Below are 26,786 nucleotides of genomic sequence, written 5' to 3'. Positions count from 1 at the left end.
ACATAAAACAAGTGGTTTGTGAGACAAGGGGACACAAAATCTAAGAATCTAAGAATCATTTGTTACTTGCCAGGCTTTAAAATGTTTCTTTCAAACCTCAACTTTCTTTGCAATATTATTATGTTACAAGTTACAGGTTGTTAGGTATGTCTAACTATGTGCCTGGAAACCTAATACTGCATCCATTGAAACTACTTTCAAGGAGCAATGTGATGGCCCTGAAAATCTTTAAGGAGATAAAACCGAGCTTCTGTTAAGGTACTGGGCAGGTGAAGCACTGGGACAACAAACCACAGTTAATAGCTTGTTTTGGTATTAACTTTGTGGTTAGCCTTGGACATGTTGCTTAATATTCTGTGTTTTCTGTCTAAGTTTGTGATGATTGAAGATAGGAAATTAACGTTCAAAAGGTACTCGAATGCTACAGTAGCACTAAGGAAAAGGCTCTGATTTCACACCGTCTTGTGGCACATCAATCACATGAGGCATCTTCTGAGTTTCAGTTATAAACTTCAGGATCAGATAAAATCGCCCAGGATTTGCCCCCACCCCTGATTCCAGCTAGCAGTGTGGAAAGGGCAGGAATACTGAAATTCCTTGGCCATCCTGAGCAGATCCTCTGTCTCTCCTAGGGCTTTCTAGTGTCCCATTTCTCTTTCTGGACCATTGGTAGGACCAGAATATTAATTGCTTGAATATAAAATATCATTTAGAAGATATGAAAAGACAAGGAAGCATGAGCCTGCTCTGAGTGACCCTCCTCACTCAAACTGAAGGACCACAATTTACATTATCTCCCTTGCTCTGTACTTAAATTGCAAAGTGTGACACAAATGAATAAAGAGAAAAGTTGCTGATGTTAAAAAAAAAAAGAAAAAGGCACAACATACATAATTTATTTTGGATCATTAGGGTTTAAAGTCTATCTGGTCCCATGCATTCGTGATACTGGATCTCAGAAGCAGATCCCATGTGTAATAAGGCGAGAGGTAACTAGGACAGGAGTTTGTCTAGAGAGGGCAGAAATGTCTATGCTACTGCCTGTTAAATCTCTGGACCAGGTTTCACAAATTCCTGTGCCAGTCACTGTTAGAACTATATCAGAGGTATGCCTAGGGAAAAGCACAGGCGCAGGGACATCGTTCCCGCAGCCTGCAAGTGTATCCTGTTATCTGTTCTGCCTGGAAAGATGTTCAACACCAGATTAAAATAGCAATAAGGGTAGCTGTGCCTAGGAAACCATACAGGCTTCTGTTAGCTTCCTACATGATAACAAGAGAGAGGAGAGTTCCCCCCAAGTTCTGCATGCTGCTGCTACTTACATAATTTCTCTCTGCGTCAACTAGGCTTGTATGGTTTTCCAAAGCATTTCTGCCTGTTATTCAGCATCCATGAGGGTGCCAAGGACGTAGTGGGGTGGAAAGGCTCCTTTGGGAGCAGAGTGGAGAGCCTGCTGAATCAGAGCTGCTTTTGGTGGCACTGATCTGTCTTTAAGTTCAGCCTGTGCTTGAAGGCTCTCGTGTGGTAGGGCACTGAATGCCTTCTTCACACTAGACAGCAGGACAGGCTGGGAAGTACCACCCTGTAGCAGTTTGGGCAGTGCTTTACTTGAGGGAAGACATTCTGGGAAACTGAATCATAATCTATTTTACTCATGCTGGAGATAATTATACTGGCACTGTCTGACTGCACAGCCATGTTGTGCTGGTGGGTCTGCCCTGCAAGTCAGAGGCAGTTAAGGATATTTTGCGTAAGGGGGATTTAATGTCCCTTGTGCAGATCTGTAAAGCAGCCCTTCAAAAAAGATCCTCAAGACAAACCTCCCCTTGCTTTTAAGGAAATAAAATCCAGGTGACGAAACTTGATTTTCTTTCCAGGTTCCCTGTCTGGCCAATCAAGCAGATAAGACCTATGGAGCCTTCAGTGGCAGGCAAAGGCAAATACAGACATGTGACTAAAGGCATCTACCACCAGAACTCATTTGGAAATGACAGCAAGGTAACTCATTTATGGGGGAGCTGATGAAATATCAGCTGAAGCGCTACCACAGACAGCAATACGGGGAGGAAGCAGAAAGCTGATACCAGCAGAAAGACGAAAGACAGGTACGTGTTAGGCAGAAGAAAGGTAGGCAGAAACAAAGAGGGTTGTGCTAGCAAGGATAAAAGATATCTTGCTGTCTTGGGGCAAAAGGTCCATCCATGTGTTGGTAAAGAGGATACAATGGGTAGAAGCAAAGTCTTAGATGAGAAAGAGAAGGAGAGAAGCCATGCAATACATCTGGGAACTGGCAATGTGTAGAATGAAGCTGAGATCAGTAGTTGAATGTGACTCAAAAGATACAAAGTTTTAGTAAATGCTTACATTTAGTAAGTGAACAAGTGCAAAATGTCGGAGACCTGTAAAAATTCCATGAATTGCTTAATGCCCCAACTGTCCCTCCTGTGACCTGGGTAGAGGTTAGCTATGTGGTCAGAGCACAGGTTTGGTGTCGCCTGTTGATATAAGTGGTTAAGGCTGATTTTCCTAAGGGGTGTTTACTAGTTTGTACAGTACATAACAGACTCTTCCGTTCGTGTTTATTCCATTTAATTTTGCAGTCACAATCTCCCTTCCTAGCTCTCCCAAAAACTGTGAGGGAAATTGACAAACTAGTTACTAAATGTGGAAATGCCTGCCTTAGAGAGTTCGCAGTGCTCTTAAAGTGAATGCTATTACATTGAAAGCCATGTAAACTCTCAGGAGGTCCAGAGACGTTTTCTCTGAAATTCTCTGCTCCAGTTTCAAGCAAGAAGCCCATTAATGTCTCAAAGGCAAGAGAGAGGGAAGGGAGAGAGTGTGCTCCAGCCATTCGAAATGACACCTCTGCTGGGGATTAGCATAGCAAACCCCGTCTCCTCCACCAAGGTGTGACAGACCTACTTGCAGTTGCACTGATGAGCGCATATCTATCACATGGCAGGCATCCCTCTGATACACACCACATAAAAATATACATGAATATAGCAACTGGATAGATTTGAAGTACTGCTGGCTTAAGTATTTTTACCATGCCTCTTGATTAACTGACAACATATGCCACATCTGCCTTGGGAGATTAGTAGTTACACAGCTGCAAGCAACAGATTTGGAAACACCTATGTAAATTGCTCGCCACTTTCCTCCAGAAGACCTGTCAAACTCAGCTGTTTGGTCTTGACAGACACTGTCAGGCTGCTGGTTTCACACCAGCCCCTTTCCCCAGCACTGTCCCACTGGCATCAGGCCCTCCAGGAATGAGCCCTGCCTGCCATGACCTGACACCAAACTGCAGAGACTGCATGAGGAGCCTCCTCGTTCCTTGGCAAAGAGGCTCACCTAACTGCTCATGAGATTTATCTACCTGATTTCCCCACACAAAGTGCTGCATTCCTGCCCTCTAGATTCAAGCGTCTTGCAATTTCATTTCTAGAAATTGATCGGAACTGTTTAAAAATGAACCATTTCTATTCCCATTATAAAACCTGCCTCAGGATAGGGTTTCACTTTGCAGTTGCCCAAATCTCTGTGGGAAATCTCACAATACCATGTGGGAAACCAAGAAACAAGCTGTGAAAGTCCTCTCCGCATCCCACAAGAAAAAAATAAATTCAGAAATACCGCAAGAGCAGAATCATAACCATCCTCTCCTCCACCGCCACCCGCCAGCCTCCACCGTCCCTTTATAAAGAGACCGCAAATGGTAAAATGACTACTCCTCTGCTGCAAATGCTACCCTAGTGTATGCAGCTGATGTCCAACACGATCGTTGACCCTGTGCTTTAGACTTACACCTTTTTGAGTTGGCAGAATCAGATTTCAGCAGAAAGTTGGCTATAGCCTTAACAATTAACGGCTACGTAATTACAAAAAGTCATCATTATTTATGAATGGGGGTAAAGTTGCTCAGCGGCAGCATAAGATCTCATGTCAGGCAGCGTGCGAACCTCCTGCCCCTAAAAGACAGCAAAAAGTCACCGGTAAGGCGATGGCTGTCTCACACTAACAGCGAGAGACCAAGAACAGAGAGCTGGGTTCCCACTGCCGCCCTACCCCTGCTGGGGCTGCCTCCTGCCACGTCCCGCTCGGTTCAGACCTGGGTCCCACTGGCTAACCGCTGAGGCTTTGGGGGTGTTCAAAGGGGATGGGACACGGCGGCTCGGCTCGGCGCGGCTGAGGGTCCCGACCCGCCGCGGCAGCACCTCTAGGAGCTGCTGTGCTGCCGCCAGCGCGGGCAGCGGGCAAAGCGGCGAAGTTGGAGAGCGCGGTGACCGCACGCCCCGGCCGGGGCCGCGGCGGGACGGCTCCTTACCGATGTGCTCGATGAGGTTCCTCCAGGAGTCGGCCGTCATGGGGTGGGCAGGTGGCGGCGCCGTGGCTGCGGCGGGGCTCTCCTCAGCGGCCGCGGGGGGCTCCCTGTGGGAGGCAAAGGCGGCCACCCTCAGGGGCAGCAGCGGGGCGCCCCGCTCCCGGCCGCGGCCCCTCGCACCACGCCATGCTCCTCAGTCCCGCCCCCCCGCTCACCTGCCGGGCTGTCCCGCAGAGCCGTCCTGGTCGAGGGCGCAGGCGGCGCTGAGAGCCGCGGCCAGCAGCTCCATGGCCGGCGGTGGCAGGCGGCTGCCGAGCAGCTCCGGCGGCGGCAGCGGCGCGGGGCTGGGGGAGCCCGGGCGGTTGCCACGGTAACGGGGGTAGGAAGGCAGCAGCCTGCGCGGGAGGGAGAGGGGAGCTGCGGCCTCCCCCGGGCGCCCCCGCAGCACCCTGAGACCCTCCGAGCCCCCCGGATCCCCTCAGAGCATCCCCGGTCCCCTCGGACCCGCTCTGCAGACACCCCCCGGGGCGCTCCCCCCGAAACCTCCCGAGAGCCGCCTCAAATCCTCTCAGAGCCTCCCCTCAGACCCCCCCCCCCCCCCCCATCAGGCGTCCCAGGGTCTCTCCACCCGGATCCCCTCAGAGCCTTCCCAAGCCTTCTCAGAGCCACCATGGGGCTTTCCCCCTAAATCGCCACAGAGCTACCTCAGACCCTCCTCAGGTATTCCCATAGACTCTCCGCACAGAGACCTCTCAAAATCCTCTCGGAGCCTCCCGTCGGGCTCCCACAAGCCCCTCAGAACCCTTAGCCCCTTGCAGCCCCTCTCTGCGTTCCTAGATCTCCTCCGAGAGCTCGTCACATCCCTGCGGAGCCCCCTCAGCCTTCCCCAAATCCGAGACCTCTCCGAGCCCGTTAGAGTTCTTTAATCCAGCTCCCACAGAGCTCCCTGCAGCCCCTCCGGAGCCCCCCCCCCCCCCCCCCCCAACTCAGCCCTCGGAGCTCCCTCCCGACCCCTCAGGCTCCCCACAGCCCCTCAGATTCCGAGCCTTAAAAGTCCTTTCCAAGCCCCTCAGGATCTCCCCGTCTCAGAGGCCCCGACCCCCGCAGCCCCATGCCCGGCACCGCTGCCCGCAGAGACCTTCTCAGCCCCCCAGCTCTCCCTTCCAGCGCTCCAACGCAGGTCCCTCCTCCACCGGGAGGCTCACTCCCTCCTCCCCAAGGGCCCCCCCAAAAGGCGGCAATGCCTGCCCCAGGGGCCCCCCATCTCCACGGGCACCCCTACCTCCATTCCCCCTGCTCTCCTGAAGAGAGGCTCCTTCTTCAGATGTAGGGAAGCCCCTTCTCCATCCGCTCCCTCTCCTCCCCAGCAAGGCACCCTCCCCCAGCAAGCACCTACACCCGCCATCCCACCCCATGCACCAGTCCGGGCCTCAGCACCCTCTGCTCCATGCACAGCCACCCCACATCGGGAAGGGGGTTCTCCTCCCTCAGACCCAGGGCTCCCCATCCCCTGCACCTCTCTGCCTATGTGCGGCTGGCACCAGCTTTGAGGGAGAAAAAGGGGTAGGAGAGGGGGTCTCTCCTGAGCTGCTTCCAGATCTGGTGCATATGGTGCGTTTCTTCTCCAGGATTGAAACCCCGAGATGGAGGAATGTAACTGGGAAACTCAGCCTAATCCCTCCTGCTGGGAACTGCAACCCTGGTTACCCCACAGGATTGACCGCTCTCCTCCTCCGGCAGGGCTTTGCACCCGCTCAGTCATCTCCCCCGTCTCCCCTTCCTTAGCGTTGCTACTTCCATAAGGATATATTGTCTCGTTTAAGCAGTAAGTATCTCAGTACTCAATGATCTATATCTGTCTTCGTTCAGGTAATTGTTTTTCCGCCTCAGGGGTAAATCCTCTTGAGCTCCAGACTACGGTTACACCCTTGGATCAGTTTAAGAGCTTGTGGACAGGTTGGGTGCAGCTCTTCCCTACATGTTAGTAACCCTCAGCTAAAAAAAAAAAAACGTCATCTGCACCACGTTGCAATTGAGGAGTTAACAGCCAGAAAACGTTCAGCTATTCCCTGTGTTCGCTTGCTCCCTGTCGCATAAATAACTGTGTTTCTTTCTGTTCTTGGTAACATAATTTATGCACCAACACAAAACCTGTGTGTTGGTCTCTGTGTGTAATATGGTTTTCTTTTTGTCATTTTTATATTGTGTTTGCTAAATAGTACATCAGGATAGCTTCCAATCGGTACATGACTGCACATTCAGAAAAACTCCTTCAGTTTATGTGAACTAGATCTCAATCTGGCACAGCGGAGACCTCGGTCCTTAAGTCATTAAGAGGCAGAACAGCAAAGAAAAACAGCTGGAAATGTTGTTGAAGACTCAGAGAAAGCTGTCAGTCCAGCCCAGGTCCAGCCCCACACTGGCAAGTCCGAAGGACCGAACAACTGATAGGAAAAATCAGGATGAGGTTGAGAGCTGTAGCTGTAGGTAGCCTTTTGCTCTTGAGAGGAGTAGGAGGACAGCATGACAGCTGGGGCTGTATGGGGAAGATTGCCACCAGGTGGATAGTCAGTATGAGATGAACACAGGGGCTATAGGGGGTTTGAGGAGACAAGGGTGCACCTTGTGGAAGGGATAAAGCACCAGAGACTATCTGAAGCTCTGCCTAGTGACTGACGTCACTTTTAGTGGCTTGCTGCCAGGGCAAGAATGTTGTCAAGGGTTTTAGTAAGTGGGTGGGATGCTAAAAAGCTTGTTTCTTAGAGAAGTGGAGCCTCCTTATCTTGAGTTCTGGAAAAGCATGGAGGCTGTTTACTATTTTGAAGGGAAGGACCAAGAGTAGTGGGGAGTTCTCCCTGATTTGCAAAAGGAAATCAGTGCATAAGCTCTTGCTGACACTTCTGGAATTAGTATTTATCTAAATGTAACTTTTGGGTGTATCTACTGAAAAAACAAACAACCAGAAGTATGCTTTAGGAGTTTAACAGAGTCTCACCCCTCTCATTGCTTCCCTCCCAAGGGTTAAATGTCTTGCAAGCTGAAATTTCTTTTTAGAAAAAGCATCTAGGTCATGGTGTGAAAAACATTCAGAAATAGAAAGCATCTTTCCAGAACCCCAAATTTGCTAAGTTGGTCCAAATTTGGTAATTTGATCCTGCCTGTCTTCCTTTTTACTTCAAATTTTCCAAACTAGTTTCATTTTTGGCCTGAGATGAAAACCCGAAAATATCACTGAAAGTAATGATGGTAATAAATATGTTGGAAGCTACGGAGAGGTGAGAACACCAGCTGAGAGTGAAATGCCCCTTGTGGCCACGGGAGGCCACAGCTCGTATTTTTGTGCCGAAGATCTGCTCCATTGTGTAGCAATCAATGACTAATAGTCTAATTTTCCTTCCCTTAGAACTTTTCTCTTTTTTAACTGTAATTTGGTCTTTCTAAAATGTTGCTCTTTCTGCCTTTCCGTGTTTATTCTCATACTTCATGTTGATATACAGAGAATGTCCATAAGCAGAACAAGTGCCTGAGAAATACTTTATCTCCCAAGAGAGGTGCCAGATATTTAGCAAGGAGATATTTTTGTCCTACAAAAATTGTCAGGATTTTCTAAATCTTTCTTTTCTCTTTGAGGACAAACCAGAAAGCTTTCAGTATTCATAATGAAAAATTAAGGCGGGCAACCAAGTGATTCTCTCACAGTGGTTTTGTGGCTGGGATGTTTATGCTGGGTGTGGAAGATCCAGGTCCAAGTCATGGCTGTGTCATTCCCTCCCATCCCACGTTACTGCCCGTTCCAGGGTGGATCAGTCTCTCTTCCTGGAGCTGCTCTGTTTTCTTTGCTCACTGGAAAAGGTTCTTGAACTTGGTGAATGCCTTATTCACCAGAGACTACTTTAGGTCAGCCAATACTGGCATATTTGTGCCAAGTAGAATAGCTCCAGTACAGCTGCCTCTTTCTTTCTCCCTGCTTCCACAATTGATAGGACTGTGTGCAGTCTAAGCTGACCTAGCTGCTCAGTTCCAGTTTTCACTTGGCTCCCTGAGGCAGATTTCTACCTCAGCTTCTATGCCAGCACTCATGCTCATCTCATTCTTGGTGAGCAGGTTGGGGCAGCTACACTGGTGGAAAATGATTCATTTTTTTTTGGTAGAACTAGCTTTGTTTGTGTCTGGATTGTCTCGCTATGGAGTGAGTTCAACACGAGTGCCAGCATAGTGGAGGTGGCAGACATGCAGATGGATGGCAGGACATGGCTGTGCCACCTTGGATTGTTTTACACTGCTATGGAGCTTCAGGCTCAGGCAGAAGTTCCTGGTCTATCTAGTCTTAACCATCTGGGTAGGAGTTTGGAGGACGTTTTCCTTTCTGTCTTACTGTATCGACAACAAATTTGATACAGAGCCTGAAAAGCTTTCCTCCGTATCATCAAAGTCAGTTAAATTTCATGATGACAAATCAGTTTTCTGACCAAAATCCCTGTATTTCATCCAAAAATTTCTGGTCTAGTTGTAGGGGAAGAAAAAGAATCTGACTTTATGTTTTACTAGAACCACATACACTAAAGCAACCAGTGAAAAATCCTACCCCTGAACCATACAAGTGCATTGTGCTCTTATTGGTGACAGAAATCATGCAGCCCCCTGACACACCAAAGCCCAGTTTTGTCTCAGGACTTCTTAGCATTCCCAAGCACATAGGCACTGGAACTGATCTGCGTGCTCTGGCGACATAGAGTATAACCATGGTTCAGCTCCCTGTGGGCAAAGGAGAGCTGGTTTGAGCTTGCATACATGCTGCAAAGAAGGGGTTCATGTGGTTGCAGGCTGTTCCCAGGTTCATTGCACTGCTGTTGGAAAAGACTTTAAATGTTGGCTGACCTGGTCCATGGCTGCATTAAAAATGTGATAATTGCTGTGAGTTTATAATTAGTTTATTACAATTATCTCATTTAAGTTGGGTTTGGGGGATTAATTAATTGTATTTTCAGGCATAGGAATTTGGAAAAATGATTAATCATTTGTATAAAGATTTTTTTATGTGCATCTAAACTCCAAAGCAATCGTTAGAATAAAGCTGTGGAAGAGCTTGTCTTCAAATGACATTGAAATGCATTTTTTAATGTTCTTTTATAGCAGTTTTTAGAAATTAGACCTCCTCTTCCAGAAACTAAAAAGAGAAGCAGCAGTCCAGCAGATCTTATTCATGAAAAATCCCCCAAACCCTTCCAGTCAGTGGGAGTTTCACACCAAGAAAGGCCACAAGATGAGGTAAGAAGCACTGTTTTAATCTGAGTTAACCAAATTTGTGGAGAAGTGTGAAGCCAGTAATAGATTTGAATAATGTTATACCTAGTCAAGGGTATTTTCATCCTTCAGGTTCATTCAGGTTCTCTCCATTCTTGTGTGGCTTTTAGCAGTGTTTTTGACAATGGATGTGTCTGTGGCAAGTTTTATTTCTGGGTTTTGACTTTTTAGTGGGAGATAAGTGGAACTCCTCATCCCTAATATTTTTAGATCCTAAAGGCCAAGAGCACATCTGTTCTCCTGAATGTCCTTCATCAAAATATCTTAATTATATCTGCTGGGGCTGGCAGCCTTACCAATAACTAAAAATGTGCAGAACTTCCTATTATGAGATCCTTGCATTTTGGTGCTTTGAACCTTTTGATGCTACATTTTTACTTACTGTGACCACCTTCCACAGACAAGCTGTTTTTTATCTATTGAAAACAATCATCAATTTCTTAAGCTTAAGAAAAATGTATTGAATTCCTATTAAAGGAAAACAGAAAACCTATCCTTGGGAAGCCTTGGTTTCTGTTGATATATGAGTTGAAATTTGTGAGGGCTTCATCTTTGCCATACTTATGAAAATCCATAGGAATTATAGGCCCTTTTCCACTCTCTGCAATACACACAAATGTTAGACTTGGATTTTAGCATCTAAAATCCATGAGCTGCTGCCCATGGAGAGAATGCGTGCCCTGCTCAGAGCTAAGAGAAACGATTCTGATATTGCAGCTATAAAAACTGCCTGGTCCAATTCTAGGCACTGTGAATAAAGGCTGTTTCTGCTGTAACCTCAGTGATCCTTGTGCTGGGTCCCAGCAGCATGATGAGAAAATTACTTGGTTGAAGAGCAGAGGGGGCAAGATTCAAGTATGCAGGGGGAGAGGTCTCCTTTTGGACCAGGAAACTGCTACGAATAAAGGAACTCACCCGCACCTGGGTGCTTTAGGAAACAAAGAGTTGGAAAAGGCTGTAAAATGGAGCACTGGAGCTAGGAGGAGTGGTGGGAGACTAGGATTGTATGAGAATCCAAAAGGTGAAGGGCCTGGGGAATGGTAGGATGCTGAGATATGAGCTGCAGGAGGGAATAGAAAGGAATAATGTGTCTGGGAAATAGTAGGCTGAGGAAATCGTGTGGGAGTTTTAAGTTGAAGCTGACAGAAGAAGGGTGAAACAAAGGAGTGAAGCAGAGAGATTGGTTGAGGACCTGAGGGTCAGGGTATGTCCAGATGAAGTGGATCAGACTGGGAGAGCAGGAGGGAAAAACCTAGACCTTGCTGGGTAAGGAAACCATGACTGGGCTGGAAAACCTGGCAAGCAGAGACTGGGTAGAATAAGTGGGCAGACTGGGATTGGGATCTCCACTGGCTGCATGCTGGATGGATACTTAATCAGACTTGTGTATGTTGTTGCTTACTGTTCTATATGATCCTGTGAAATATGAGATGTTGACAGTATAAATAGTGGCTATTTTTACTGAAAATTTGCTAGTTTTTAAAATTATTCTCCCCACAAATACTGTTGCTCTTAGACTTTTTAAGATTCAGATTGTACAGGAAGAGGGATAAAAAATTATCTATCTATCTATCTATCTATCTATCTATCTATCTATCTATCTATCTATCTATCTATCTATCTATCTATCTATCTATCTATCTAATCTATTTACTTACCTACCTACCTACCTATCTACCTTCCTGCCTACCTGCCTACCTATCCCTAAAAGAGCAAAAATTGTTGTAGTTTGAGAAAACACAAAGGTTTGGTCAACATGTTTGCAGCAGCTATTCCTGACTTCACCACTTGCAAACTGATCACTGCTGGCAGCATAGAGAAGAGATGACTGTAAGCAACTTATTTCGTAAATATAAAGAAAGTGCTTGAGTGTGGTATAGGACCTTTTGCAATACAGGTTCCAGCCTCTCCAGAGGCTTCCCTGCATTCTTGGTTAAACCATGCTATAACCAGTGCCCTCTGCTGCCCAGGACAGTGTTGCTCTAAGAGATGCTAACTCAAAATTCACACAGACATCCTTCAGAGTGCTGTCCTATTTTACATGCATACTGTTTCTTTCTAATACACGTGTTTGCATAAATTCAATGAAGTTAGATTCCCTTTTGCTGCTGAAGGTGACTATTTGTATTCACTGTTGTAGTACTTTTGTTCTTTGAACTCAGATCTAATACAATCAAACAATTTTTAGATGATCTTTGTTTCTCTGAATTGGAGGGTTTGTAACCAGCCTAAAGAAATGGTTTGCTCTGCATCAGTAGACTGATCACCTTGCAGCGAGCTTGGCAACATGAAATTTCTCACTGAGTTTCTCTTCTGCTGTTTCTAGTGGCCCATAATTAAGACATATCATTTTTTGAATGTGACTCAGTGGGAAATGGAAGGTAAATAAGACAGTCATGCTGCCAAAACATCCGTATTGTATTAGAATGAAGAGAAGGCAACATCCTATTAGCTAGTAATATAGGGTAGACACTGATTAGTGAATCTCCTTTCTAGGGTTTGAAATGACTAATTTCTTAGTCTCTGTGGGAGCTGCTTTCAGCTGAGGCAGTTGTGGAGGGACACTCCAGGTGGGTGTTTTTCTGTGATGCCTTTCTATGGTCTCAGTCTACACAACTGCTGCCTCTGTGAACCTGGAAGGACTCATCACCAAGGGAAAGAGCAGCTTTTATTTTTCAGTTCCTTCCAGATCTTTGGCTTTGGTTACTCTGAAAAACAGCAGTTGTGCTGGAAGATCAGCACTGAAATGTTCAGAGTGAATCAGTCAAGTTGTTGGGAAGTGGCTTGTCATGTGGAGGGTTTGGGTCTTTGTATGATTCAAAAGACTGGGAGGGAGCCATGGGATGTTGTGGAGAAAACTTGGGAGTGGTCAAGGGGGAGCTGGCAGTTGCACAGAAGAAAGATCATGGGGAAAAAAAAGTGCTTTGAGAATAGTTAGGCATAAAAATGCTCATAAGAAGTATCTTACAGAGGGCATATGGGAGATTCTGGAACACCAGCAGTAATGCTTGAGGTCATTCTAATGTTTTCAGACATCATTGTTCTGAGATCAGTGAACTACCTGACTATTCTCAGAGCTTTGAATAGCACATAGATTCAAGTCACTGGTGGATTTTAAAGCGCCTGTGGTGCTTTTTCTTAATCAGAGTGTATCAATCTGTACCACATCTACGTACAGTGCAGATAATGATGCCTTTTCCTGAGCTGTTTACTACATTGCCCTGCTGTGTTTACTTCCTTTCCTAAATTAGGCAGTATGGTGATATGTGAAGTGACATCCTTATCGGTGAAGAACCCATTTGTGTCAAACTTGCTGGTTATCTTCATGCAAGGAGAAGGGATTGTGTCCAAACATTTATATAGTTGCTGTGAGACACTGCTGAATGTGAAGAGATGCAGCAGTGATACCCCATTTGCCCTCAGGATTGTGGTGATTCACTCCTGAGAACCCCAGTGCTAGTCAGAGGTGCCTATACTGTCCTTTCTGTAGAACTGCTAGCTTCTGCTTTCAGCAGAATGCTCTTGGCTGACAGGTACCAGTTTTATTCTTCTGGAGAGAGATTAAATGAGTTTCTTGAGACCAGTGGTAGTATTTTAGGTGTCTTATCTGCACAATGGTTTCTTTTCCCTATAGAAGGGGGAGCATAATGATACTACAAATAATGGCAATATCCTTAGGTTCCTGCAGGATTTTCACAATGCAGATTTCTAGTGGTTCTCTTAAAAATTACAGCTGGTCTTTTGGAGAAGGGAAGAAGAGGAATGGGCTCAGTTTGAGCTGGGACTCCTGACTCATTTCCTGTCAAATTTCCTTGCTTGCTTTAAAGAGATGCTGTCACTCAGCAGCATTGCCTGCTCTTGACAGACACATGACTCAGAACATGTAGTGACCAGTCAAGCTCTGTGCACAGCAGCATCTTTGACTCCCAGCACAGGCTCATTGTTTCCAGCTCCAGGGAGAATCAGATTTTGCACTTTTCAGTGCTGCCTGAGTGATGATGTCAGGATGTCAGAGGCTGACAGTGATGATTGTGCCACAAGGAGAGGAAGAAAGATGGGTTTAACATTGCAGCAGACTGTAACTGTCTAATTTCATGTGCTCAGTTTAACGCCAAAGGCAATCGGCTTTAGCCAGGGCAATTAATTCATTTCAATCCAACCTGGTAGTTTGGCTAAAACTATTTTACTGGAGTTCTCTCCATAAGGAAAGGTGAATTACACCAACACAGCTGGGCTCAGCAATTAGGACCACACAGTACAACATAATGCATGCTTAGAGGGCAAGTGTTTTGCACTTCCAGCTTGAACTTCTACAGTACAAATAGGGGACTATCTCACAGTTATACACACACGAGGAGGAGCTGGGAGGGAGTTTGGGAGAATACCTTATTAATTTGAAAATGTAAGACTTTGTAGCTGCTCCTCTCTCTGCCTGGCTGCAGTGGCAGGAGAGTAGGAGTGAGGGTAAACATATATGGGATTATGTAAATTTATAGGCCTTTTGCTGGACCTAGGTCATTGAGGGATTTAAGGCAAAAAGGGCTATCTCACTGAAAGCCTCTGTTGCCTGTCAGTTCTTCAAAGTAAGCAGCTAACAGAAACTCGGAATACTTTAGAAAGCATCTTTGTAGCTACTTCTTCAGCTATAAAATCCTGTTTTCTTATGTGAGGTTGTACAACAGGCTTCAGGTGAGCCCTCTGGGAAGGCCAAGAATGGGATCAACCTTATGTTCAGATGTTCCATAAGGAAATGTTTCCAGGCCCTCCTTATTCTCTCAACAAATTTCTGAAGGCAGTTTGTCTGCTTTGCTTATACCACTGGGTGATCCTACATCACAGTCCCTTTTTTACTATCTTCCCCACAGTCTTCTTGTTCCCCCTTTTTCCTTCACTGTCTTCTCCAAACTTATACTGATGAGACCTTTTATACCACGATGCTTGTACTATATAATATATATCATTAAGACTGAAACCAGCAAGGAAGGAAGGCATGGATCGGAGCTATAACTTAGTCCAGCTGTCCTTCCCAAAACCAGCATTCTTGCTCTGACTATATTCTTCAGTGGAGGCACCATGAATACCATGCGTGTACACTTCCTTACCTTTGGAGCCACAGTTCATCTAACGTTGTCTTATCAGAGTCTACTGGAGATGGTGATCCCTTATGAGAAAGGATGTTCACAGGCTTTTTGATAGGCTCATTATTTTTGAGTGAACCTGTGATATAACAGAAACCCAAGAGGGTGTTAAAACAGTCATTTTCATAAGGGTTATCTTTAGTTCTACTAGAAGTAGTGGTTTGCTTACACCAAAGGCAACAGGAAGACCACAGCCACAAAGACAGCTATATTTTTTTTTAGCTTGGATTTTCAAACAAGATTGAAGTGTCATCAGCTTGCACAGTACAGAATTGTACAGCCTTTGTCAGAGCTGCAAATGCAGTTGAGAAAAGGTGAAGATAGCTACACATTATCAGTTCTTATCAGTGCAAATAGCACTTTCACCACTGAAAACTGGTGGTGAACACTGGGTCCCAACATTTTTGGTACATTTCCCAGTGATTTTTGATGCAATTCTTTAAGCAGAAGAGTTTTAGCTGTGTGTGGCTGTGCATGCCAATACTTGGTTCTCAAAGTTGTTATTGCTCTGCTTCCAGGCACACAGTAGCTATTCAGTTTACTGCTTAAGACAAGGCTAGATTTGGGTGAGGCAGGAGCTTTACTTTTAATTGCTTCTTCACTATCCCTCAGATGAACCTCTGATCCTTTCACAGGGAGCCAAAGTTTTGTTAAGTCCATGGCTTACTACTGCAGTAGTTGGCAGGAGAGGGTGCATCTCACTTTTCAAATGAAACCTCCTGTTGTCTGAGGCTTGTTGATAAATGGCCTTGTTGGTTTTTAGTAGAAATATTTTGGTTTAAATCATAATTCTGTTTGCATTTCAAACTGGTGACAGCACAGGCAGGTCAATGCTCTGACTGAAGCTTTTCTGACTGAAGGTTTCTGATGCACACTCTTAATCAGTGCTACAGACTTTCGTAGGGAAATGGTGAAATCCAGACTTTTAAAACTCCCTAAAACAGTGCCAAGGGCTTATGAAATGCTGCTTGAGTTATTCTCTTTGCTTTTTGAATAATTTAAACACTTTATCCTTCTGTCACAGGATATTGCTAAAAAAACTAAACTCTTTTTCGGTTAAAGGAAAACATCTATTATGTTTTACAGCTCCTAGGCTATAAGCCAAAGCTAGGCTGGTGCAAAGGGTGCCTATATAAAAGCCTTTCTCTGTGCTGGATTTACATTCTTTTCAATTAATTTTTGTGCTCTCATTTCTTGAGTCTTTATTTTTCTCATTTTGCATCTTATTCTGTATTTCCCCCTGTTTCTTTCCCTCTCTTCCTTTCTTCTTTCTTTCTTTCTTTCCTCCCCCTCCCAGTCATTCCCTAGCAGAAATGAGAACAGGTTAACATTGGAGCTTGAGTCAGGCTCTTGGATAGCTGCTGTTCAAACAGGTTTGAAGTCAAGATAAAAGAGCTCACCCATCCCTTGCTTCCATGCACGTCAGCAAATCTGTCAGAAGATGTTTCTGCTACAAATCAGGCTGGTGTAGAAGCACTCGCTGTCCAGTTTCAGGGAGAGGGGATGGAATCAGTGAAGTAGAGGGAGAGGGCAGAAGAGCTGCTTACACACTCCTAGCTGAATTTAAAAGATAGAGCTCTGGGCTGGACTTGCTACAGTCATACTGGAGAAAGAGCTATTGCTTCTAGCCCAGGTCTTGCCGTATGGGCTGGAGAAAAGAAACATTCCCAGTGTGTCTTGCTGAACAATTGCAGATATGGAAGAAAAAGCCCTGTTTGGAACAGATCCTGTATCAAGCAGCGGTAACAGGGAGGGGGGTGTGGGAGAGAAGTGCAGGTCAGCTTCTGTGAATGCTCAAATGAGTTGCTAAGAGAGAAGCCCTTCTTTTTGCTTGTCCTTCCTCAATGACACTGTCTAGACAGAAGGGATGTCCTCCTGTGCTGTTGTCCTGATGCCATGATGCTGCAGATGTGTGAAGAAGGTCTGTCCTCCTGCGCTGGTCCTGCTGCAGTGGCACCAGCAGGTAACAGGGGTGAGGGCCTCCTCAGCAGTGATCTGGATGCTGTGATGCTGAGGGAGAAGGAGAGAGGGCAAGTCCCTTCTGTGCGTGCTGTGCAGCAGTGCTCTGGGGAGGCAATGAGAGGAGGGCTCTGCTCTGGTCCTGCTGCTGCACTGGGAGGGTGGAGAGCAGCTCTGCTCTGGCACAGGCAATGCTCAGTTTATCCACAAACCTCATTGCAACAGTACCAGAATATTAAACAGGAGCTCTTTGCTCTGCTGCTGTCTGCTTGGAAACTTTGAGAAAGGAGGGAACTTTCCTCCTGTCCATGCCACAGGGCTGAATGGGCCTTTATACTGCTGAAATAGCATGGCTCCCTTGGCAAGGCAGGCAGGAGACACCTATTTTCTTGGGGATATTTCCCAGACCTCCTTTATTTTGGGCTAGAGGATGTCTGTTCTCATAGAGAACTTGGTCTGCTTTCAGGGGCTGAAGCCCTGTGTTTTGCTACTGCATAACAAAGCAACAGCTTTCATAGGCTTGCATAGCACTCAAACATCACATAACCATAGAATAGTTGGGGTTGGAAATGACCTTAAGATCATCAAATTCCAACCCCTCCTGCCATGGGCAGGAGTAGTGTTGTGTCATTTTGACTCATGCAGCTAGCCAAAGTTCAGAGTCCAGTGCACTGTTTCTGTTAGATCATAATCTGAAGCTAGGATAGGTGTCTTTGCTGCAATTCCTTTTAATTATGAGGAGTTCTATAATTCAGTTTCTCTGAACAGCTTTTGGACGAAGCAAGGGCATTTTCTGTGTTCACAGTTCCAGGTCTCTCTCATCTAGCATTTAAATTAAAACCGCTTCCAGTTTTCTCTTGCAGCCCTGTTTCCAGTACTTCCGAGTGTGTTCCAATAGCTCTTTCTGGGGTCACCCTTCAGCTCTTCTCTCTCTTGTTCCTTTCACAGACAAGGTGCCAGCTCAGTGAACACCTGGCTTTGCAGTCATGCTCTGTTCACACTCAGAGAAAGCAAACTCATTCCATTTCTACAGGAGCCATGACTGAGTGCATGTATGTTCTGGATGGTGTTCCTGTTATTTCAGCTTCCCAGTTCAAAGGGAGCTTAGGTGTTTCTTACAGCTGTCTGCAATGCAAGGTGGCAGCAACTGTATTTTCAGGGAAGTCTTGCTCCCCTCTCACAGAGGTCCATTGCAGTTTCCAGAGGCTTGGTCCATCAACGTACTGGGCTGGTTTTACCGACTGTTTCCTTGCCAGCTTGTTTCTTGTATGCGGTTACTTCTATAGATCTCACTGCTTTTGAATATATGTCCTTTCTGCTAACTAAAGAAGTATCTACTTCATTGACAGCTTCATGTTTTTCCCTGTTTAAATTCTTTTTCTCTTAGAGAGTGGAGGGGTGGCAGAGCAGAGCCCCACATTTAGATTCTCTGCCATGAAGCATGTTTAAGCATCCAACCATTTTGCATTACCAAGCTGAGCAAAGAAGGATGGCACCTCTGTGCCAGCTGTGTCCGTAGACAGGGGTGTTCTGTAATGTGAATGTGCTGATTGGTGACCTGCTTTCTACCCCCCTGTCACCTTTCTAATCTCATCAACTCCTATAGTTCCTAATCTCACTGGAAAAGGGAGCATTATGCTGTTTGGGTCAGCACTCACCTGTAGCATTGCCTGTGTGCATTGCTTCTCTTGAAGTCTTTCTTTTCTCTCTGCTTGGCAGCCTCATGGACCGGTAGTACCTGGAGTTTCTTTGAATGGCAATGTAATGTGTGTTTCTCTTGTGGATCATGGGGTTAGCATCTTCTGAGTCTTCCTCACCTTCAGAAACTGAACTTGACTCTCTCAGTACCTGCTGAGAAAGGTCCTCCCAGAGCCCACCAGAGGACAGCCTGTGTGAGGCTTCTTTCCCATGCCCATCCATGGCTTCCAGATCTTGTCTCTATGGCAACTGAGAGGCTGGATCAGCAGCAGGGAGACGGAAGACAGGTAGCCTCCACAACTCCATCAGCTTTATCTGAATTAGAGCTAGAGATGGACAAACAAAACACATCAAAATAGGAAAAGAGAGGAAAAAGTTCCGGTTAGTTCAGAGGCTGTAGTGAATGATCTCATAACAGATTTCTCAGGATTTTTTGTCTGAGCATTCTGAGATCATCACCTTATAAACCTTATTATAACATCCTGAATGTTGCTTTGACATGCTCATGGTTGTCTTGCCATGATACATTGTAGTGTTGTAGTTGTTACCCGGAAAGTGTCCTATTTGCTGAATTGACAACTGCTCCCTTTGTCACTTCTGAGGAGTAGACTGGTTTTCAGTGGATACAAGTAATGGACATGTCTTTTTTTTATGAGGGTGAAAATGTTACAGAATAGAAAGTAAAAGCTGAAGAGAAAGCTCTGTCAGTCAGTCTGTTATCTGTGTACTTCTCCCTACAATAGAAGTATAATGCATTTTACAGGTCTAACATTTATTAACAACACTCCTGCGGTGCAGATAAGTGAAATAAAATCTGTAACTATTGATAAGTGAAGGTAGAAGAGACAAGATTATGTAGCATGGGGAGCGCAGAGACCTGATTTTGGTTCCCAGAGTTGCCCTCAAATGCTGATGTACCCCTCAGTGACACAAGGACTTCAGCACAGGGGTCCCACTACTCTGCTTGCTTGTCAGTACATGGACTGTGCAGAGTACTCCCAAGCATTTTTACAGGCCAAATCACTATGACAGCAAACCAGCATTTGATCCTTCAGCCTTTGCAAGACTGGGTAAAATGTGAACTGATTACTTAAGCATTCACTGCTGGCTTTGTCTCATTGAATTCTCATAGCTGTCAAAGCCTTTCTAAGTAAGTAACGTGATTTTGTGACTGATGGGGCTATCATGAATAGGAGAAAGAAATGCTGTATAGGAAATGTGAATATAAAAATGACAGCTCACTGAGAAGGGCATAAAATGGTGGTATGGATTAGTCATTAGTTGCTGTTTTGAGAATCTATATGTATCACTGGTTCGTTACTGGTTGAGTATATTCAAGAAGTATGAAGTATATCCTGCTCTAGAAGGTACATGTCTCAATTTTTATTCTAGGTCTTCTGCAGTCTCTATAAAGCCATGTGTGCCACAAACCTTTCTCTTGCCTGCCCCCAGGGTCGTTCCATAGCTGATCCTGGGACATCAGGGGCAGCTGGGACATCATCCTTGAATCCTCTGGTTCCTAAAATTTTTGAGTGCCCTGTGTTTTCTCCTTATGAAAAGGAGGGTCACTACCTGAAATCATGCACTGGGCTTGAGTCGTTCTGCTTCCTGGCTGTACAGATGAGAAAGTCTGCTTTCTCCTTTCATAACCTGAATCACAGCATGCAGCTCATAGCTGCTAAATTTGGATCCTGACTTCAGTTCTGCCAAGACTTTTGGAATGTTTGGAATTGGTGGTTGCTCTGGGGCTGTTTCCAGTGTTACTGGAACTGTGTGAAGGACCCGTTTGTTGGTTGTGGTGTTAAGTTTGGTTTGTAAATCACTCTGAGGTATAGGGATTCGCTAAGCCTGTTTCTGTGGCTCAGTGGTACAGCTAAATAAAAACAGCTGCTGTTGGAGTGGTTTGAAAAGAAAGAGGCTATTTTTTTTTCCTGTGCCTTTCTTACTGTCCCAAGACTAAATCCCCAAAAGCTTGTTGTTAGACCACAAGTGATATTGCACCTATAATCCTTCCTAACCCTAAACTCTAACAATCCCTTATTTTTTATTTATCTTCTGCTTTATAAACGTCAAGGAGATGAACCTGTAGCAATCTCCTCTACATCAAAGTTTCTACATGCTTCCCATCACCACCCCTTGACCATGTTATTCATCCTGAGGCAGAAACCTGTCTCTCTGATGGCCTTTGCAATGCCCACACAGTTTGCAATACTTAGCAAGTTGCTGTTGGTGTTCTCTTGAAAAAAAAATGAGTTAAAGTTTTTACACAAGCTGCTCACAAGTCAGGAGCAATTTCAAACCATGTAAATCTCCAAAGGAATCATTAGGCAAATAGATAGGTGCTTGCGTGTGTGCGTGGGAGTGCATGCATGCATGGAGAAGGATGTTTTCCCCTTACACTTAACCTGGTGAATATGAAAGTATATGGATGTCATTGTTGAGCTTTTACAAAGATACTTGGTAGAAAAGGAGCCTTCTGCATGGCCAAGTGAAACTCACTCAGCCAGGCTGCTTGAAGACCTAGCCAGCTATGTCCCAAATAGCCCCATCAAACCAGGGTAGTTATCTTTGCCAGATACACCTTTTTGGTCCATGAGAGGAATGAGGGGTGCTATCTTGAACAGTTAGCTTGCTGTCAGGCTACCAAACAGTTGCTGACAAACAAGATATTTGACCAGAAGTGAATATAGCAATGGATCAGAGAAAGACTTGCATGTTTTCTAGGAGAGGCAGGGATGAGAGGGCACTTGTTTATTGTGGTGGCTATAAACAATAGATAAGTTTTTTTTACTTTCTTCTGTAAGGAGCTCAAGAAGAGAATGTATTTTTGAAGGCAGTGCTTCTCCTTCCAAAATCAGTTTTGGATTCTTAAGAAATTATTGAGAAACCATTTATTGATATGCCAGTCAAATAGTCACGGCTTTTGCAGTTCCTTTAGGTGTACTAAAAAGTAGGGATGAGTTTAAAGGATACATTCAAATTTAATATTATGTTATTCTGGTAGCAGTCAAGCTAATCAGTGACAAAGAATGAATGAGTGAAGGTGTGGACATAACTATCCCTGTGTGAGTGTTTGTACTGAATTTCTGAAGCAGGTATTCACTCTGCCACCCCTTGACCATGGTACTCAGCCTGGGGCAGAAACCTGTCTCTCTGATGGCCTTTGCAATGCCCACATAGTTTGTCATGTCTTGCGTCAGGAGTAGCCCATCCCAAGTGTATTCATATGGCATCTTGAGATCACATGTCTTGAGGCAGCGACACCTACCTGAATGTGCTTTGCAGGCAAACATACTTTCTGTAGTTCAAGAATACCAAGGTAGCAGTCTGTAGGGGAGAAACAGGGCAACAGTTTAAACCAGCAAATTATGCTCACACAGCAGCATTAGAGATACACATTTTGACTCACACATAATTCAGCCTCCAGGAATTTGACTGTATGGAAATTTTACTTGCCAATTTAAAACAAAAATGGTATTTACCAGCAAATACCATGAATTTGTGCAAAAGCAGTCAAACTTGGGGAGCCCAAATATCTCCAAGCAACACAGCAAGAAGTGGGGTGCAGTTTATGACAGGTTTTTCATGGCTTCTGGTTGGACCTGATGATCTTAAAGGTCTTTTCCAACCTGGCTGATTTTGTGATTCTGTATTAGGTAAAATGCTAATCAAAATTGTACTAGGGACTGAAGTTCCTAGAGCAGTGTGGACCTTGGCATGTGGATGTGCTGGGAAATAGACTGCTGCTGCTTCTGGGAGGGTGGGATTGGATATGTTTGCAAGGTGCATGGGCTGGCTGTGGAGGCCAATGAGCTAACTGCTGGTCCATGCTCTACAAAGAGATGGGCTGAGGGGGATTCAAAGGGTAACAGCTGTATCAAATGGGCAACTCCCTTTAATCAGTTAGATTTAATCATGATAATCATAATCTATGACCTCATAGCAGCCTTCCAATACCTGAAGGAGGCCTACAAGGATGCTGGAGAGGGGCTCTTCATCAGGGACTATAGCGATAGGACAAGGGGTGATGGGTTCAAACTTCAACAGGGGAAGTTCAGGTTAGATATAACGAAGTTCTTTACTGTAAGGGTGGTGTGGAGCTGGAATGAGCTCCCCAATTAAGCTGTGGATGCTCCATCCCTGGTAGTGTTCAAGGCCAGGTTGGACAGAGCCTTGGATGACATGGTTTAGTGTGAGGTGTCCCTGCCCATGGCAGGAAGGTTGGAACTAGATGATCTTAAGGTCCTTTCCAACCCTAACTATTCTATGATTCTATTAGGGTTGTTTAGTAGCAGAAGCTGAGATTGCAGCTGTGTAGGCCTGCAGGTATTTCAGATGGGTTCAGTATGGGCAGAGTTTGCTCTGGGAGTGAGGAGCAGGAGGTTGATCTAGTACTGACTGATCATCTCTCCCTGGTTGCTCACCCCGCAGCATGCCAGCAGGCGCAGCTGTGTGGTCTGTCACTGGTGCAGCCCCAGTGGGCACTGGTGGTAGAGGGAGCTGCTATGTGCTGGCAGCCCTGGGAAGTCAGGCTGGCTGCCTTGGCTGCTGCTGTAACGAGGGGTGAAAGCAGTGCTTTAGCTGCTGTGAAGAGCCACCTCCTTTCCTCACTGAACCTTCTGCTCCACAAGCTGAGTCCTCTCCTGCCAGCAGTTTTCTAAGAATCCAGCACAGCAGAGCAGCCAAATGGATCATGGCTGCTTTGCTGCCCCTGGTAATTTGCTGCCCTGGGTAATGGGCTATTTTGTTGTGCCTGGTGTTGGCCCTGAGCTGACAGCCTCTGTCTCTGGGAGGTTTTCTTCTGCACCCTCCCTTCCACCACCACCAGGCAATTGTTTGTGTGGGACATAGCTGGCTCCCTGCACTCAGTCTTCCCTGTGATAGAAGAGGTGTAGTAGAAGGAGACTAGTGGCTCTGCTTGCTGGTCGACCTAGTGCTTCATTCATGTCCTAATTCCCCTTAAAATGGGGAAGAGTATTGTCTGATCAAAAAGTGTTAAGTACTGTAGTAAGAAAGCATATGCTTAAAGAATGCTAAATGATTTTGAAATGAAAAATGCTCTATTTGCCAGTGTTATACAATGCTGTTGCCTCGTCTGGCAGGGTAATGAAGATTGCTTGATTAATAGAACAGATAGGCTCAAATCTCAAGCTATGCAATTCGGGGATGTTTCAAAGCAGAAAATAACAGGTATGAATACAACTCGACTGTATGGTTCTTCTATATAGCGGCACACAGTCACAGAAGATTAATTGCCCTTGTCTTGTTGTATAGCATGTCCCTACCACCACCAGAGACAAGATAACAGTGTTGATGTGCCTAAGTGGCCACACAAAATATGCAAGGGTTGTGTCCTGGCAGAAGGTAGGCAGGTGCTTTCAGCACACAGGGCAGTGAACTCCTACACTGAGTTATCTGGTGGTGTGTTAGTTTTGCCATCATCTTAAATCCATCCATGACTGGATGCCCCTTCAACCTATGCAGAAAGTACTGTCTTGGCTGCAGGGTGTTCATGCTCTAGAAAGGCAGAAGGTCATATAGTCTTTTCTTCTTTTTTGTGTATTGAAGTTGTTTCCAGTATAAGCTCTATCAATGACTCATCTGGAAGGTTTTGCACACTGAATGTAGGGATGCACTTTTCATGTATATTTGATGAAGCAGATGGAGCTCTTTAAGGCACTGTTTTGTCTTTAAGCCCTCATAGTTGACACGGCTCCTTTAATATTTATTCTTTATATGCAATCTAAATATACATGCAAATGCTGATTTAGTTGCATCTTACCAGTTTCTTTCTAAACTGCTTTAATTATTTTGAAAGTCCTGTGCAAACTGAAACCAAACCTCTGCCTCCCACTGCCATCAGTCCCCTGTTACGTCCCTGCTCACGTATTAGGCATTGATTTTCTTTCTCTCTTCCCCAGTTTTAAGCGGAGTGGAATGTCATCTCTAAACTATTTCACTCCTCATCACAACGAGGCGAAAACAGCTCTGTTGGGATGGGGCACAGTCCAAAATCCAGAAGCAGGACTTACTCATCCGCTGCCGTTCCTGCTCACATGGGTGCCAATCCCTTAAGGAGTGCCACACGCTAGTGGGCCCTACTGAAGGCACTGGGGCTCCACACAGGCTCAGGCCTGCATTTGCATCAGGAGATATTTCTGTCTGAGTCAGGGGAATAGTAACACCCACAGACTCAGCCCTAGGCTCTGGCAGATTTAGCTCTCAGCAGATGTAGCTATGAATTCATTTAGCCTCATCAATGTTTTAAGCTAATGCACAGAATTTAAGCCAGTGTAAGTGAGGCACTCTCACGTGTCCTGTTGAGCCACCCCTGCTACAGGGGGACTAACTTCCAGGAGAAGGATGCACAGGCAGTTGCACATGGTACTGCCTCAGCCTAATGGCCCTGAGCTGCCTGACCATACGTATATTTACGTTTTCATCGTTACTGGTTGGATAACACTTCTTGGAGATGTTAGAAGTCCTGACCCTTTCTTTTAGGTGGTGGCAAGAGACAGTTAAGCACATGTCCTTGCTCAAAGCAAGGTACATGACATTTCACAAAGGAATTTGAACTATTTAGGTGCAAGGCCAAGCTATTATTTGATTAAGGCTCAGGGGCGGAGAAAAACGGGAGGAGCATGAGAGCAGACTGCCCAGAAAGTGAGACACAGACCAAAGAGATTCACAGCAGAAACCAGAGAAAAGTATACAGTATTTTGGGGGATGCTGTCTGAAAGAATATCAAATTGTTTGACCCCACATGTTTCCAGAAAACAAACATTTTGTGCTTATTTTGTAAATAAGATTGGATTCTATCACCAGTCCCAACAGAATCAAACTACAACCACTCCTATTTTGTGGTAGCCTTTCAGGTGAGAAAGGCAACAAAATGGTTTTATTGCCATGATTTAGTGAAGGTACCTTATTTATAGCGAGCAAAATCAAGACAGAATTATGCAGCTCATTACATGCTTTTGACAATAAGACCTTTAAGTCTTGCACATATGTTACATAGGACCTATTTTAGAAACACTTCAGAGACTAAAAATAAATATATTGAATCGGTTTAATATAGCCTGCAAAGCCATGTGCTTTAGGAACCATGAGACCAATAGAACAGGGCTTGGAGAGAGAAATCAGTACATTTAGAGTGCCTCAAAATGACTCAAATGGCCTTGCTAGATCTAAATTTTTTTCCAGAAGTAAGTCTGTCATTGTGGGCCCTTCTACAGGTAGAGGTAAGCGTACGTGTGTAAACGTAGGCACAGAATGAACGTGTCCTACACATGGGTACTTACTTGTGACAGAAAAGCATACATGCCTTCACACAACTTCCTCTGCATGAAAGATGGACTATTTATAATAGCTATTTTGTGCTAATTAACAAATACATATCAATAGATACTTTATCATTGACGCTAACGGCATGTTTTGCTGCTGCCAGCATCATTTATCTTTCTGACTTTTACTAATTATTTACAATTCAAAAATAATTATTAGTGGCATACAAGAAAGCACATATTTCTAATAATTGTCATCTCTGCTCAATCTATGCATCTCAGAGTGGTCCAGGCCAAACCCATTGCATTCCATTCTTCATCCACTGGGTCTCATGTAGCAGACATAGCTATGGGCTATAGCTAAGATGTTAAAGAATTCCCCCTCTGGAGCTGTTCTTTATATGTGTGCAGGTACACATATATATGCATTTGTAAACATACATGCTCTCCAGCTGTGTAGGGGGAGTCAACCTTATTTTTAAAGTGGAAATCTACAAGCCCTTCTGGTTTTCAGTGTAAGTTCTTTAATCTAATTAAACACAAACCTGACCTTATTTTTATTCCTTCCCTTAAATTAGTGCACATGCAATGGCAAAAGTACATTCTTGCTTGAGACAGCCCTGTGAAGGAAAATGTATAAAGCTCATCCTGTTGTTCTGACATCACTGACATATTTCTCTCTACTACTAAGAACTCCTGTCTCTAGAGGAAGCCCCTTCTCATTTTTCCTACTGATTATGAAACATTGTCCCTGATGCCATCCCATTCCCCATTTCTGCTTAGAAGATTACTAGTGAAATTGTTGCTAAGTAGCTGTGGTCTTAAACTCATGAGGTTTTGCTGGCTTTTCCCTGGAAGGTAAATGAATAATTAAAAGCCAAATCACTGCATTTCCTAGGCTAGGGGGGAGTACACAACTATCAGCTCAGGGCTAGGTGCAAATCACAGGACATAGCCTCAGAGCATACAACATGCAGTCTGCCTGATGATACTTCCTTTTTTCTACAGGGTTGCACATGGGAGTTGTGAGTTCTAGTTCCTTTTTGTTTGTTCTGTTCTGTATGGACCATGTGAAGC

The 26,786-nt window shown here is 45.0% G+C and overlaps 2 protein-coding genes across 5 annotated transcripts in view; one reads left to right on the top strand and one right to left on the bottom strand.

The window, feature by feature from the left end:
• The window catches only part of NGEF (neuronal guanine nucleotide exchange factor), a 51,362-nt gene that overhangs the window by 21,305 nt on the left and 3,271 nt on the right, over positions 1-26,786 (bottom strand). The window contains exons 2-6 of one of the 3 annotated variants that reach the window (XM_065675082.1): positions 21,695-21,753; positions 18,387-18,752; positions 14,734-14,848; positions 4,543-4,722; positions 4,331-4,434 (exon numbers count right to left, since the gene is read on the bottom strand). In XM_065675082.1, the coding sequence (XP_065531154.1) occupies positions 4,331-4,434; positions 4,543-4,722; positions 14,734-14,848; positions 18,387-18,648 (661 nt within the window). In that variant the 5' untranslated portion in view covers positions 18,649-18,752; positions 21,695-21,753. Of the gene's footprint in view, positions 1-4,330; positions 4,435-4,542; positions 4,723-14,733; positions 14,849-16,169; positions 16,272-18,386; positions 18,753-21,694; positions 21,754-26,786 lie in introns of those variants that run through there. The other 2 variants (XM_065675083.1, XM_065675084.1) reach the window with 2 other exon arrangements.
• NEU2 (neuraminidase 2) overlaps positions 6,145-26,786 on the top strand; it is a 37,471-nt gene continuing 16,829 nt past the window's right edge. The window contains exon 1 of one of the 2 annotated variants that reach the window (XM_065675090.1): positions 6,145-6,152. Coding sequence is in view for 1 of the 2 variants with exons in the window: in XM_065675085.1 (XP_065531157.1) it covers positions 9,531-9,595 (65 nt within the window). In the remaining variant the exon portion in view is untranslated. Of the gene's footprint in view, positions 6,153-9,507; positions 9,596-26,786 lie in introns of those variants that run through there. The other variant, XM_065675085.1, reaches the window with a different exon arrangement.

The sequence above is a fragment of the Lathamus discolor genome, chromosome 3, assembly GCF_037157495.1.
Source record: "Lathamus discolor isolate bLatDis1 chromosome 3, bLatDis1.hap1, whole genome shotgun sequence".
In the NCBI taxonomy this organism is placed as follows: Eukaryota; Metazoa; Chordata; class Aves; order Psittaciformes; family Psittacidae; genus Lathamus; species Lathamus discolor.
The sequence above is the reverse complement of the archived record's forward strand: the minus strand, read 5'-3'. Positions and strand labels throughout refer to the sequence as shown.